Here is a 16,435-nt window from a genome sequence, read left to right on the forward strand (position 1 = left end):
GAAGAGGAATTTTCTTTCCTGGTTCGTTGAAACACGCCCCATAATCACAGCCCAGTGGTCCGGTCTCAGACTCATATTCTGACTAGAATTATGAGTATGACATCGTCAGGCTAATAATGACTAGTACCTTTGACTAAATCTCCATACGTTGCAATGCATACATCATAATAAAACATGATGACTCTGGAAAATAGAGTAAATGAGCAGCTCAGTTGAAATTACATTTCTACACATCTATTTAATCTTGTCCATTATCGAATAGAGCTGACCATTCCTGGTATATTTTGCCAAAATGTGAAATCTGATCAAGATAACCCATGGGACTGATTTGGTACATAATTGTATGGTTTTCACAGGCAGCACACAGCTAGCATTTAATGTTCAGACTTTAGACATCCTGTTTTATTAACAACGTCTTCATAAGATATTTACCAAAAAACAAACAACCATCTGGGCGATTTTGAAAAGTATGGAGACTGATGATGAAATAGATAAATAGGTTGATTACAGGGGTAGACAAAAATTATCATGGACTTAAAGCTAGCGTTTCCCATGCTGTGTTTTTGGAAAGCTACAGATTAAAAGATGATGTCCCATTAGAATGTCCATCATCATGTATGCATCTTTCAAAGAATCTACCTCATTTCTGAGGATGTTCTGAAGTCTGAGCTGAAATGATCATCAACAGATCTGGATTTCTTTCTTATTGCTTGAGATCTCTTAAATGAAATGCCAGCAAAGGCCTTGAACTCTGAGTGAATCTAAGTGAGGAAATGTTTGTTTGAATAAGGCTAATCCTCTCCCCCAATCTATATTTGAGGACCTGCAATCTCTATGAGAGCCATCTATCTGAGTTGAACCAGTGGCTGAGCATATAGATTTATTGCTCCACAATGGCAGCCGCCTCAGTTATTCTCAGGCAGAAGCTTAGGGGCATCAGCCAGCTGTCCCCTTCACTCTGATCAGACACCCTATCCATTTACCACACAGCAGCCTGCACTCGGCACAACAGGACAGTTTGGAGATGTATAAATGTCTATCAAGAAATGACAAATAGGATAGGTTTATATGTATTTTTTGTATCTTTACATCTGCACAAATAAGATATCCTTATCTGAAGGGTACCGAATCTGTGACGGCATATACTGTCAAGGGTTGCTCCCTTTGTGTTGATTGTGAGTTTAGTCCATTAAGGTGACCCCATGGTTCCCCTTTTAAGTTTCAGACCTCTGTCTCTGATTATGGCCTGGAAAGGTCTCTTATAGAACCTCGCCATACAGTGTTAGAAAATGGCTAAGTATTCCCATTTGCCTCTATTCAATGCATTGGTGTCATGGAAACCATTCTGAGGATGTACAGTAACCGATTACAAATAGGGTAAAAATAACTCTGCGGTGAAGAGCAGCACAAATGGTTTAGCAATAAAGTATATTTCTAGTCTGCCATTTGTCAGAAGGAAACCTTCCTCCCCCCATCTCATACAGTGGCTAGGTGCTCAATATCTGCTACTCTTCTTTCCCGCCTCCTAACTGCTATCATCCAAAATGCAGACAGCTCTTTCCCCCACTCAAAACTGAGCCGTGTTTCCATAAAAATTTGCTCTGCTCTGCCTGCCTGCCATATGATGCACTTAGGGGGCCAAATACATTTTCTGCCGGCAGCAAGACAGAAGTGCTGCTTAGAGAAAAGGGAAAAACAGGCCTCTTGATGTTGTATACCTTCACAATCCAGTACCACTTCTATTACACAGCTCCAAAAAATATATATGGGCCATTCTACCGAATTGGTGCAAAGTCAGGTCGGAAATATTTTGAATTCTTTTATGTTTTATTCCCAAAACTTTGTCTGTATGTATATTGTACCATATCTAAAGTACACATATCTAGTAAAAGAACAGTCAATTTTTATATTGTATTTTCAGAATGTGTTGGAATGTTTTTCCTCTTCCAAAAATTGTCACTACCGAAACATCACATTTACTATAGTAAAAAAGTATTATCATTGACCTGTTCAGATTTTGTTTCCTTCCCTTCTCTTAAGAGTATTTTTACAAATATTTCTTGAAGGTTTTCACAATGAAATCCATAAAAATGAAATTTTTACCAAATTTTCAAGTTCAATTTATACAATTCATGAAAATCTAAGTGCAATATTTCTTTGTAAAATGCAAAATACTGATCATATTGATTCCAGAGTTGTTGATTGATGAAATTGAACATACATTAATCCAATCAGTATCATAACATTTTAGTTGATTACTCAATATACTTCATTTTTTGCAAAACATCCAGTGTTTCGGTAGTGCTGCACTGTTTCGGTAGTGACATCCAGTGTTTCGGTAGTGACTGCACTGTTGGATGGATGTTCATTTCTCTCCCAAAATCATCCAAAAGGTGCTCTGGGCCGCCCTTTAGTCCACACAACACATTTATTTAAAAGTTATGGGATTGAACTACTTACCATTTCATTTTGTCACTACCGAAATCATCTGGTCACTACCATATGTTTCGGTAGTGACTGTTTCGGTAGTGACAATTCTAGCTAACTTTAAGCATAAATAAAGAATTCTAGCAAGCACACGGCTTGCAAACACATCTTTGAAGAGGTGAACACACATACAAACATAAGATTTTCCATGAAACCCCAAAAGGTTTACTTAATTGAAGAAAACATGCGTTTCGGTAGTGACAATTCTTAAGGTTACACGTCGATTTTCAGACTTTGGAACACATTTATATAAAAACTATGGGATTTAGCTACTTACCATTCAACCATGAGGGACAGAGATGCAGTGTCAATGCATGGTCAAAAATGCAGAGTCGTGGCTAAAACACAGGGTCAGCCAATGGACTAAAACTCTTGTGTTTCGGTAGTGACATGAAAACTAGGGACATGATTTTTTGAGTATAGAAAATTGATTTAAAAATTAAACCCACAATAAATCTAAATATTCCAAGTTCTGTTTCAACCCAATCATAAAGATCTTTGAAATTAAATCATTGAAAAAAATCAAAAAAAATTTAAAAGGGTTATTTAAAGGCATTGAAATTTAGATGTCAGGGTTGGGGACAGCTACTTCCCAATAGAAAGTACCCTATAAATGATGATTTTGTATATATTTAGCTTATCACTATCTCATGTAATGCATTGGGTTTATATAGACCATAACATTTTCTAATTAAATATCTATGCCTAAATACCTAATTGTTTTGTAAATAGTTTTTATTGTTGAGGGACTGCATATTACACGAATTCGGTAGAATGGCCCATATATTACATATAATACGTACATGCTGCCATACTAAGAGATGTATTTTATCGGAGAGTGCTGCAATCTTGAGAGTGCTGCTTGTGGCTTGGTCTGTGATCTTGTCTACACGTACAGTATCTGGATATTTTCCTATACGTTTTGTTGACTCCCATGAATTGGTTGGAAAGCACAAATGAAATATGTAAATATAGCTTTCAAATGACATGTAACTATAAGTGGCCGCTAGGTGGCCGCTCCAAAATGTGATGGGTTCTTCCTTGGCCCATGCCGCACCTTTCCACCAAGTTTCATGCAAATCAGGCTGATAGTTTTTATGTAATCCGGCTTATAGACAAACAAACCACAACGGAAACATAACTTCCTTGGCGAAAGTAATTTAACACGTAGCTACTCGATATTACTGTAAACCGTAAGGTGGCATTCTTCAAACCTACACAGTAAAGACATTTCTATACTGCTGTAGCCCTAACACCAGGGAGCCAACTACAGTAGTGTTTTCATTAATTTCACTCATTTTCTCAAGCGTGTTTTATCAGCTAGCTTTTGCAAATTTAACTCGTATCCGTGAGTCCAAAGATCCATTGATAACCTTTGACCTGAGGGATTAATAGGTTTGACCTAAGATATATGCAGACCCCCAGTTGGCCGCCTACAGCAGGTTCAAAAGGAGTGTTCGCTCTGTGTCCTAGCAACCTGTCAAAGGAGAAGGACTGCTGGATTCCATCCACAGCGTGATGATATTGTGATGGAGTGGCAGTAGGCCTTGACTGAGAGTTTGGTTTCTGTGTGCACATGTCTCATTACCTTTTCAAATCATTCTTACTTCATTTCATCCTGAAAGCAAATGAAGTCATTCCGGACCGGTATTTCCATTGGGTATTGACGTTTTAGTTGATGGATGTGATAGGATTCAGCAATCAGTTTAGAAAATTATGCTTTCATTGAAGGTTTTATTGATTGCTAATTATAAAACAATTGGGTTCTAGTGCGTAATTTAGCTGTTTCTGATTGGACGAGAGAGGTTCCATGCTATAGGTTATTCGTCAACATACCTACAGTTACGGAACTTTTCACAGCTAAAAATAAATCACTCCGCGATAACATTCGCATTGATGATAACCGTTAATTCAAAGTTTTTAAAATTCCAAACCAAGACGTTCACAATGGAACTATTTTTTGTTGCGGAGAAACAATGGCGAAATAAAACATTTTTAATCAATAACTTCGTGTTGAAATGTTAATTTGTTGACGGTAGAATTGTTTTATAAAAGCAATATAGCACTCGTGGGAGTGGGGTAGGTAAGGGATAATCCCACGGGTGTTGTTGCCTACGCCACTCGGCATGGCGGCCTCGGTGGCTACGGCCGAACACCACCCGTGGGATTATCCCTTACCTACCCCACTCCCACTCGTGCTATATTGCTTAAATATATTGCTGCTGCGAGAATGGACAGAGAGGTGGCAAGTGAGGTCGGTCACCCTTGAGGTTGCTTTTAACTTTTAATATTATTTTTCTCAGTGTGTAAAATCTGAGTTTAGGAAATCCTTAACTTTTCTTAAAGAAATTGATTAAGGCAGGTAAAGATGTCCTTGCTTCTCTATTCTTCCGTATTTGTTGTAAGTATTGGCAATCTGCTCTTTTTTTTAATGAGTGGTGGGTATTTCACTTGGGTACCAGAATGTGGTACTACTAGGACTAAGTATATACATAGTCTCCAAAGGACCATATCTATTAATGTTCCTCTTTTTTTTTCAGGAAAAGGCAGTGTTTATTTAAATCTACCTGTGAGAGTGGTGCCAACTTTTTAGCTCTCTTGCCTCATAGCATATGCATACTTGAAAAGCAAGGATAAAAAACCCCAAACAGTTGGGTAAAGCTATTTTCTGAATGCCATTTAGAATGGATGCTGGATGTCTGGGGTGTTGGATGTGTGGATTGAAATGTAACACTTTTGAAGACCGGATGCTATTCTTAGCCGTTGCGTTTTCCACAAGTTTAACTACACAAAATCTGATAAATCAATCCAAACCTGGCCCCATGTTGATGTGATTGCATTGAACCTGAAATCATGTATTTGTAATTATTGCCTAAATCACTCCCTACTGCTTGGTAATTGGCAGATTCTCCTCAGTTGCTCATTTCCAGAGTTTGAGCTCACTTGCTCATTTCCAGAGTTTGGAATACATAGCCTGGCTTAAGCTAACTTTGCAAAGCACTCATCATTTTTTGTCTGGCATATGCTCACATTACAATAATAATAAAAAATGTAGACATTATTTCGTTCCTCTTTAATTCACACACATTCAAACGCACTCTCCCTCACACGCGCTAGGCTGCTTGTGAGTAACATAAAGATGGAGTCACCCACTTACTGAAAGACTGACACAGACAGGCAAACAACAGGAAGATTATAGACTCTGTGTCTTCAGGTTGACTGGAGATACAGAATTAAAGACTCCCTTGCGGTGTCCTCAGATGTGGGGAAAGTGTTATTTAATTGGACGCTCTCAGCAGGTCAGCAGTGTGAGCACGGCTGGCCAAAGGGACTGGTCCTGATGAGAGCACTGGGAGCAGAAGGAGAGTGAGATAAAGGGGTTCATAGTGGGGAACACACACACACACACACACACACACACTCACACACTCACACATACACATACACACACGCATGCTGTGTGAGATTAATAACCTTTTCAAGATTCAATTACGCGACTCCCGTTCCATATGCACAAGTTATTATTTAGCATGTGATGTAAATATACATCACTGTCAGAGGAGTTATTATTTAGATATTAATTCCGAGTCTTTTAGATGAGAAATTACAGGTCATTAAAAGTGGATTCACCCTCAATTTGACTCTGGCCTAGCGTGGGTCTATTCATATCGCAGCTTGTGTTGTCATCAGAGCGATGGCCGGGAGACTTGCTTTTACTCGCAGGGTTTAGTCTTATTTTCATGCTCTGAAAGCTGACAGCTCCCAAACTGTCATTTCAAATAAGTAAATGCTTTGAACTTTTAAAGTTCTTAAGCGAGTCCACTGGCCAGCAGATCCCAGAAGCGTGCACTTTGTCAGTGTGCTGCAAGCATGTAAAACATCTGATGTTTTTTGGTGTCTTTTTAAAAGATGCCTGATATTATTTTTGACATATTGGTGGTAAGGGCATGAAAATAGCAGCATTTTCTCTGTATATATTAAATAAGGCTGTTTATGAAAAGAAAAAGAAAAAGAGAGAGAGAACATAGGCATTTGTACATGTCATCTGTTTTAATTGAAGGCTTTTCCCATATGTCATCAACTTAATCTGAGCCAGCATATTGCAAGTCCATTTTCATTTTGTGGCTTTTAAGTCTTTTTAGTTTTTTCTCGTTGCTCCTACCCTACCCGAGATTTTTTTTAAACATTGCGACCAACAGAGTTGCCTAAAGTCTTTCTGGATGCAATTTTTCAGCTTCTTACTATCAATCAACAAAGGAAAACAGTGTCTTGAAGATCTTTTTTTTCTTTTAGTTTTTGTTTTGAGTATTTAAAAAAAAATGTACTCAAAAATATAAATTACACATTTGAACAATTGAATTGTTCTTTGGAAAAATAAGTCTTCCACTTTTGAAAGTAAGAAGATTATGTAATGACAATCTAATGTCTGTTCAGCATCATTTTTTAGTGAAGCTTCATTTCCTTATTACTTGAGATTATTCACATCTATTCATAATTATGTTAATTCACCTGAGGTTACCTTTCAGTGTTACTTTAGCTGCAGTGTAGATGTTGGCTGCGATTCGATCATGTAAGTATCATAGAGTGGGATAATGTATCACGTGACATGCTTTCAAAAGAAAAGAACATGTCTCTGGAACTGTACATTTCTACTTCATTAGAACAACCTGGGTGCTAATATGAGATACTAGCTCTGTCATTGTCCAAGGTCAGGCCTCATATAGCTACTATATCTGTTTAGGTGACTCATGATTAAATAATAGACGTAGATTTCAAGCGATGGTGTGGGTCCTCCTGCTTGATGAAATATGTCATGTCTTCAAATTAATGTCATGCTCCACCAGCCAAACCAGAGACGGAGGAATACTCGTCCCATTTCAGATTCTTGTCAAGAACTTCAAGGTCACAATCATACTTGAATTTCACAGGCACCCAAATAAATAGAATGTGCTTGTCTTTGCAACAGCTCAGTGGGTTTGATCAAACATGGTGTGTTAATATCCGTGGGGATTTCTGCAGCATGTACAACAATCAGCTTTTTTGCACTTGGATGAATTGTCTTCTTTTCAGTGTAAATATTACCAATATGTGTTGTATTTGAAGGTCGCATTTGTCAGCCTTTATGGCACTGTGTTAACCCTAGTGTCATTTCGATACATGGCTCAAATCAGTGTCGAGGCCATGTAGATAGATCTAGATATATCAGTGGATAGATCTATCTCTATATATAAATATAGATCAAGATTGATGAGTATTTTTTTTTTTTTACATTTAACCATATTTTGCCTGTCTGTGTTTAACCATATTTGCCTGTCTGAGTATTTATATCTATAAGATATCCATGCTAAATATTAAATGTCACTTAGAAGCATAGAAGATTGCCTAGCGTGTGTCACCAAATTCACATGGAAATTGAGAGGGGTTTGAAGTTGCTCTCCTTGTTTTGCTCTGCCCTATGTCAGCTCAAGAGGAATCAGTGGCGACCTTCAAAGGGAATGAGTTCTTCAGCTACGACCTCTCGCTCAGCCCCATCCAGAGTAGCACGGACGAGATCACACTGGCCTTCCGCACTCTGCAGAGAAATGGCCTCCTGCTCCACACCGGCAAATCTGTCGACTACGTTAATCTGTCTCTGAAGAGCGGGGCTGTCTACCTGGTGATAAACCTGGGCTCCGGAGCCTTCGAGGCCATGGTGTCGCCTGCCGAGGGCAAGTTCAATGACAACGCCTGGCACGAGGTCCGCGTCTCGCGCAACCTGCGGCAGGTAAGCGCATCAGTGCCACGGGCTCCTGGTAAAAAAATGATAGTCAGATTCAGATAGAGAGGGAGGGAGAGAGAGAGAGGAGGGTGTAGATTGGATGAGGCTGTTGCTGGAATCATTTTAGGTTGCTCTGGCAGGATACATTTGAAAAGCAAGTCATATCTTTTCAAAATGACTGAAAAGCCACTAACCCTATTAGCCAATGAACTAAACAACAGTCGCTCCCCTCAGATATGAAGACTCATCTATGCATTCATGGCAAATCTATTGATTTTTTTTACATTTTATCAGCAAATACAATAATCAGAATCCTCTCACCTTCCTGTCAAGGTTGAGACTAAGAATGAATGTCTGGAAAATGAACCGTCATTGAATGTCTGTCATGAATGGCATGAAAGCGTGAATAGATCTACTGAAAACAGAATAGATTGCTGGTATCTCTCCTCTGCGGCGTGTGCACTCCTACTAGTTTTGAGAATGATTTTGTATGTGCAGTCCTGGAGAGATGAGTTGAAGAGCCCATGTTGAAAGATGACTGTCAGTAGGTTTCAAGATTTGATTACATTTGCAGTTAGCTGTTGCTCTGATACGTGTCTCTTTTTCAGGAGGAATGTAATTGTGCATTGATTGCTGCTGTATTACACCACAGCGCTACACTGATTCGTCATGTAGTTTGATTACCTTAACCTTTAGATCCAAGTTCCTTCAAAACCTGAACTTTTGACATTCAGGAGTAATTGGTGTTTGATTAATTGTTGATTTCAGCAGGCGGTTTTGGTGGTGGTCTGATGGATGTTAGCAGTGGGGCTATTTTTGAGCACAACAGAGTTGGTACAGAAGGACATATTGCCCAGAAACACTTTGTGACATTATTTTTGGTCTGTGATGTTTAGCTAGATCAACACTAGATCCTACTTTTTTTTAGGAATGTCACTTTTTATTGCTGAGACTGCAGCATTCCCCTGTCTTAGCCATCCTTCCAGAGCACTTCAGTCCAAAACACATTTAAACCTCTGATTTGTCTTTATTATCACAGAACACAAACATTTCACAGAAATAAATATTGATGTGGTTGTTATTCTTTTCTAACGGTCTTGTGCTATCATTGTTTATTTATTTTGTTTGTTTTCTGTTCTCACTGAAAGGGCTGTTTGAAGAGTTTGTTTAATTTCTATTAAGAGCTAATCAGTTCATCCCTCCCCTTTGCTTTATTTCTTCTTTTAAAACAAAGAAAGTGGTAAGACAAAACAAAACTTTTCTTTTAGATCAGTATTAAGTGGGTAGTATCATGGTAATATGTGGGTAAAATCATGGTGACGACTCATAACAACCCATAAATTACTTAATAGTTTCCAAGTTGTTTCTAAACAATAATCCACCATTTGTTGTGGTAATAATAATAATAATAATACCTTTATTTTATAGTGCGCTTTTCAAGTACCCAAAGTCGCAAGTGTGTAACAAAATGCTAATATCTTGGAGTTCAGATGGAGTTTGTAATAAAATGGTAAAATGCAGTACTTCTTCCGGTAATTACCCAGAAACAAATTACTTACTTCCATGGCAATTATATGTTATCAGGGCTATAAAATACTTAATTGTCTGTTTGTATTTAATTTCTCTGCAAAAGCTATGACTAGCCTTGAGTGATTGTCTAGAAACTGATGCATCATACAAACAATGAATCTTGAATCTCCGTAAAATGTAACACTAGCATTACAGACAGTTAAAGTTCAGACACAAGATGACATCAGGAGCAGTCTGGTCAGGTCCTAGCTTGCTAGCAATTCAATCACGGAACCCTCAACTTCAGGTAGCCTATGCACTACTGTGACATTTTTTAATCTTTGCACAGAGGGAAGGTGCACGCCAAAATAAAGGTCCTATGAATGTTCACATTCTGATATCACAAAAATACTAAATGAAATGGAATAAAGGCAATCAAACAAGTATCTGGCTAATGACCCTGGGCCTAGATTCCCGAATGCTAAAAAGGACTTGAAATCGGTCGTAAGAGGGATATTGAAGAGCGGTTTCCCGACGCCGCACTTACGGCTATGATGAGTCTACGATGTCGCCAAAATCCACGTAGGCCGTTAAGATACGTCGTTATCGGGAAACGAGGCCCTGTTCAACAAGCATAAGACAGTTATTCTAAATGTGACCTTCGGCAGACCTTTTATTTTGGCAAGTGCTTCTTTTTCCTTGCACAACACAGTCACTCAGTAGGGATGGGAATTACTGCTCTTCGAAGGGAGTCAGATCTGATGGCTCCTCTCCTTTCACATAGACGTTCATCAGTCTTTTTCTTTTCTCTTTTTTTAGGAGGCGGGAGTTATTAAGTTTATCTGTGAAACTAATCACCAGGTTAATGCTATAATAGGGTAAGATTAGGGTCACATTCAAACCAATTTGATTTCTTTTTGCATGTGTGGACTAGGTTTAGCAGCACTAAATTCCCACTAAAAACTCCTGGGGGCTTAACTTCACATACACACAGACACACACACAGACACACACACACACACACACACACACAAAAACACACACAGACACACACACACACACACACACACACACACACACACACACACACACACACAAACATATACACACACACACACACACACTCGCACAAACACACACAAACACACACACACACACACACGCAGAGCAGAGAGGCCACAGCTGAGCAGACAGGAGGATGAAGCGTGTACTTTGGCTGCATTTACACCAAATACTTGCGGCAGGGTTGAGCAGAGGTGTGGCCATGTTTACTTGTGCTTAGGAACGTAACCGCCATGAAACCATTAGAAAATAAGGTTTTTATTTCTCTGATTCACTGCTTTGTTCCCCCTACCGCCGCTCCTTCTTTTCCTTCTTCACGCTAGCTCACGTCACCACCATTCTCTCGCTCTCTCACTCTCTCTCTATCTCTGTCTCTCTCTCTCTCTCTCTCTCTCTCTCTCTCACTCTCTTGCTCTCTCACTCTCTCTCTATCTATCTATCTCTCTCTCTCTCTCTCTCTCTCTCTTTCTCTTGTCGTCTCACTTATTGAGCCGGAGAGCAGGAGAGACCTTTGAATTGTGTGTTTTAAAACAGCAACCGACAAATCCTACCATTCTGCCTTTAAGGGCCTGTCTTGACCCAGTCTACTTTTTGTGACTGGCTGGTGCTCACTGTTCACGCAGAGGGGAGTGGAGCGGATTTTTGGCAGGCAGTGAAATTCGGGTACAATGACAGAAAGAATGGCTGTCAAGTAAGACTTGGACCCCTTTGTTTGTACCAAAGAGCCACTGGAAAGAATTGAATTGGGCACGAACGCAACATCATTAACACACAGAGGAAATAGAATTGAAGCTCAATGTTCAGCCCTGTTTAATGATCGAACATTTAGCATCTGATGAAGAGGGTTAACAATCAAATTGTACAAATACTTTGTTTTGTGGATATTTAAGAGTACACTTTTCTGTTCCCCTTGTTTTTTATGGAGTAGTGAGCTTAGGTCTATCTAGCATGGTTAAACGTTAACTGTGAAAATGACATGCAAACGGTGCCATTTTAGGGTTGAAACTTAGCTCACAGTTTGAAATGTTAGTGTTGAATTGCTATGATTTTGTTTTCTTTTGTCAAGCTGTTAACATATTGCCATTGCAGATTTAAGCTGAAGTTTGTGTGAAGCTTTGGTTTTTGGACCATCATTCATCATTCAACGCTAGTTATATAGCCATTGCAGATAAATTAAATACAAACAGTTCATTCATTATTTTACAGCCCTGTAAAAATACCATTTAGGACTAATTGCATTTGTTTCTGAGTAATTGGCAGACAAAATACTGTCTCCTACCATTTCATAACTATATTTAAAACCTTACCATTAACTCTCACCATGACTGCTGCATTTAAAAAGTTATTCCAGATTTACTAGACGTTTAGACACATTTTGGAGATTTGGTAATGTGTGGGTTGTTATGGGTATTACCATGGTATTACCCACTTATCACATATCTGTGTTATCAAAAAAGCATGCAGGATTTTAGACATACCATGGTAAACCTATTCAATAATTTCATAGATTGGCATTGATCTGTGTACCTTGTATAGATTTTGTTTTGTTCTTGTTTGCCAACGTACAGAAACCACAATGGCAACAACAGTTAGGCGTTTAACCAAAACAGTTCATTCATTCTTTCAACTATACAAAAACTATTAAAAAAAGACAATATTTACTTAAGCAGACCTTATCTGTTGCTTTGTAATTTCATTTATTTTTGGAGTGTACAATTCTACAATACAATGCTCTGTGTTCATATTATTTTATTGTGTATTATTTTACAATAGGACATTTAGCTAACACTGGTAGTATGGACATATTGACTTAAAAAACACCATAACAATCTGGTTTTATAGATAAGAAAAAGCAGAGGCACAATAGAAGCCCACTTTCATGCCATGAAATAGGCGTAATGGCTGGCAGAGATTCAGACCTGTTGTGTTTGCTGCATCTGTGTTCCGATTACAGGTGAAAGGCTTCTGTTGTGTTAAGGATTAAGGATGCAGGTTTAATCACAGGCTCATCTGTTTAAGATGTCTAGTTACTTGACACCAATCAGTGCAAGCCTTTTACAAGAGTTAAAGAAGAAAGGTGCCGCGTCTGTCATCATCCCAAATTAATTTTGTCCACGTTTTTGAGATGTTCAGACTAAACTGATATTGTTTTGAAACACTGGTGCAGATTAAGTCAGACAGGGTGATGTTCTTCAGCAACAAAGATGCTGACATAGTCTCAGAGGGATAAACGAATAAGAAATGTGTTAGCCTATCAGGATATTTCTAAAACTTTTTTTTTTACCATTTCTGGTACTGTTACATGAACAGGGTTTCCATCTATGTATATTCTGTCTTTTTCGCTGGAATTTACATTAAGCTGTAGCTCTGTTTGAGGTTTTTTCCAGCTTTTGTTTTTCTTTGCAGCTTTTTTCAACACCTGTCACCCTTCAGACTTGTGTTTGTGTGCCAAGATAAGATCTGTGAACTTGTTTATGAATATCTCAGCTTAATGAAGCACCCCATGCCTTCAGTATGCAGTCTGCTCACATCTTCTACTCTCTTCATCTGGTTTGGGCTCTCGTCTTTTATGGGATCAATGTATCCATGCTTTAACTGTAGGTCAATATACCATATGGCTGTATAGCTTATTTTATATCATAGATAGAACAGTAACATGTAAAGACACCGGTGTTTACATACATTAAATGTACAGGATAAATATGCATAGTTGATGTACGCTATGCTGCAGTCATTTGGATAAAATGTAAAAAGAAATATAAAAGATCTGAATCTACCACAAAGGACGAGAAACAGAGCCGTCAATCAGGCCGCAGCGTGAAGAGGCAGCTCTGCAGTGTAACTTCTAAGGCGTCGTTTCATTTGACATTTCAGCCAGACGGCTGTGTACAAACAGAGCATCTGGCTAGTCTGTGCCTTATCAGTCAAGGGTATGAAATGGCTGTTATGCGCCCAACATCCATCCCTACTGGTCACATTGGCATCAAAAGTCAAAATTATTAAGGGGCAACTGGATGGCGTGTCATGTCCAACAGACTTACTTTGATGGCACCCTCAGCAGCACAAGTCCATGCTGCAGAAATGTTGCTCTGTGCAGTGCCTTTCTAGGGCTGTTAATATTCATGCACTAAGCAGCCAAACACTCCCAGTCTGTGGAGGATGACATTAGCTTTTTGGGGCAGAATCCGAGGCTGTAAATAGAGCCTGTACAGTAATGCATTTACACCTGCCTGAAGCAGAACCACAGTGGTACCTAAGGTGCTCTTCTGGGTCTGATCATGGTCTCGTTTAAATTCACATCTCCATCATTTTCACATCATCATAATCATAATCATCACATAATCATAGAAACATCAAGTCTAACATATTTGGGCTGGATTTTTCCCATTTAGATACAATGCGTAACCTGGAACAATATGTGCATTTAGTAGCAATACCTAGCAATAGGAAGCAATTCATACATAAAGCGTAGTGCCCAGATAGGCCAGCAGTTTTCTGTTTTCTTTCCCACGTGACCCCTATCAGTCTTCCCAACGGCCTTTTGTTGGATGGTGACTTGTTCACTTATAGCAGACATAGAAATTGGTGGCAAACTGATCTGAACTCATTCTCCAAATGCCTGAAAAATCAAATGCTTAAATGGAAACTTTCAAAAGAGAGGGGGACCAATACTTCACAAGCTCTATGGCTTATCAACGCTTGTTAGACAGTTTAAATTCACATTTCCATCATTTTCACATCATCATGCTAACATCAAGTCTCAACCATTGCTCACACATCCATTTTTAGTAAGGTGTCACTACCAGATGTTAAAGCAGCCTCTTTCTTAGCTGTTTCTTTCCCCGTATTTTGTGTTGAAAGTGTGGCTCTTGCCCTACCCTCCTGCACATAACACATGCCTTGAGCCTACTTTACTGTTGTTTCGTCTGATCCTAAGACTTAGCCCTGGTAAAACAGTGATTTCTGGATATTTGGGCAGAAACATAGAGAGGAAGTAGAAGGGCTGCCTCTACTGAGTCTAAATCATAATGAACCGATTTGAAATCTCGTGCTTTGCTGACTCCTACTGACATTTCCTCTTCTGCTCCAAACCTCTGCGGCGCTGCTTTTCTCCCTCCCACACTTGTTTTTCTCTGGCACAGATTGCGCTGTCGATTACTCACGTACCTGCCTGCCTGCCGCTCTGTTTGATCCAAAGGGTCATTACTCACACAAAAAAAGTATTTTGAAAAAAGAAAAAGAAAAATCTAGTCTCTGATCAAAACCAAAAAAAAACGATGCCACTTCAATATCAAGTGAAGTCAAGTCATAGGAATGACTGTATTTGTCTCTATCCTGTAGGATGGTGTTCACCGTTGTTGGGCTTTCACCCACAGCCCCCTGGGTATTGATCATGATAAAGGTATTCCAAGGTAGCCATGAAACTCACAAGAAAGTATTCTTTCTGGGTGGGGAAGAAGCCTGTAGTATTTCTCTAAATAAGGGTGGGCGAGCTTATCTTCAAAGACTCAGTTTGCCTGCAGGTTTTTAAAGGCAGCCGAGCAGAGGCTCATCTCAGAACTGACTCTGCTTTAACTCATGGTACTAGTCAAGCTGGAATTCATTTTGTATAGCTGAACCGTTGGTTAAAGACCTGGTGAGCTTGGTGAATCAGCTGCTGTTTATCGAGAGTAAAAACCTGCAGCCATAGTTCACGTTTAGCTGTGGCTGGATAAGGCTTTTCAGCTCTGTACTTCATCTACCAAACATGTGGCCGTATCCCTCAACAAATAAAAAAGCATTTATCATTTATCACTGGATGCAGAATATGGATTTTTCCATTTAGACACAATGCTTAGCCTGGAACAATGTGTGCATTTACTAGCAATGCCTACATATATATATATATATATATAAAGCGTAGTGCCCAGATAGGCCAGACGTTTTCTGTTTTCTTTCCCCAGTGACCCCTATCTGTCTTCCCAACGGCCTTAGTTGGATGGTGACTTGTTCACTGATAGCAGACATAGAGATGGGTGGCAAACTCATCTGAACTCATTCTCCAAATGCTTGAAAAATCAAATGCTTAAATGGAAACTTTCAAAAGAGGGGGGGGGGGGGACCAATACTTCACACGCTCTATGGCTTATCAAAGCTTGTTAGGCAGCTAACCCCTTTTTTTCTTGACATCTTATCTCTTTCTCTTTTCTTTCTTTTATTTTTGGCTTGCCTTTCTTTCTCCTTTGTCAATCGACCACTAGGTCACCATATCAGTGGACGGTCTTCTGAGCACCACTGGTTACACCCAGGAGGACTACACCATGCTAGGCTCAGATGAGGTCTTCTACATTGGGGGCAGCCCCAACACCTCCGACCTGCCTGGTTCCCCCATCAGCAACAACTTCATGGGCTGCATGAAAAACGTGAGTGTCTTGCATCTAAAAAAAAAAATGGAGCAGAAATCCTGTGAAATACAGTAAAGCGTACAGCACTCCCTCTACCCTACACCTCAGATGTTGTGTTTGTACTGATTTCCATCTGTAATTGTTAATAATTTCCCAACCCTGGATAATACCCACCATCCCCCTCAAGCTCATTCCCGCCCATTCTATTTCCTATCCACTCCGGCTGCAGCTCATG

The 16,435-nt window shown here is 39.4% G+C and overlaps 1 protein-coding gene across 1 annotated transcript in view; it reads left to right on the forward strand.

Annotated features, from left to right (window-relative positions):
• Positions 1-16,435, forward strand: part of nrxn2a (neurexin 2a) — a gene marked incomplete at both ends in the record, with an annotated part of 184,123 nt that overhangs the window by 37,165 nt on the left and 130,523 nt on the right. The window contains 2 exons of the mRNA XM_080833207.1: positions 7,907-8,251; positions 16,057-16,218. Coding sequence (XP_080689333.1) covers positions 7,907-8,251; positions 16,057-16,218 — 507 coding nt within the window. The remainder of the gene's footprint in view (positions 1-7,906; positions 8,252-16,056; positions 16,219-16,435) is intronic.

The sequence above is a fragment of the Sprattus sprattus genome, assembly GCF_963457725.1.
Source record: "Sprattus sprattus genome assembly, chromosome: 1".
Taxonomy (NCBI): Eukaryota; Metazoa; Chordata; class Actinopteri; order Clupeiformes; family Clupeidae; genus Sprattus; species Sprattus sprattus.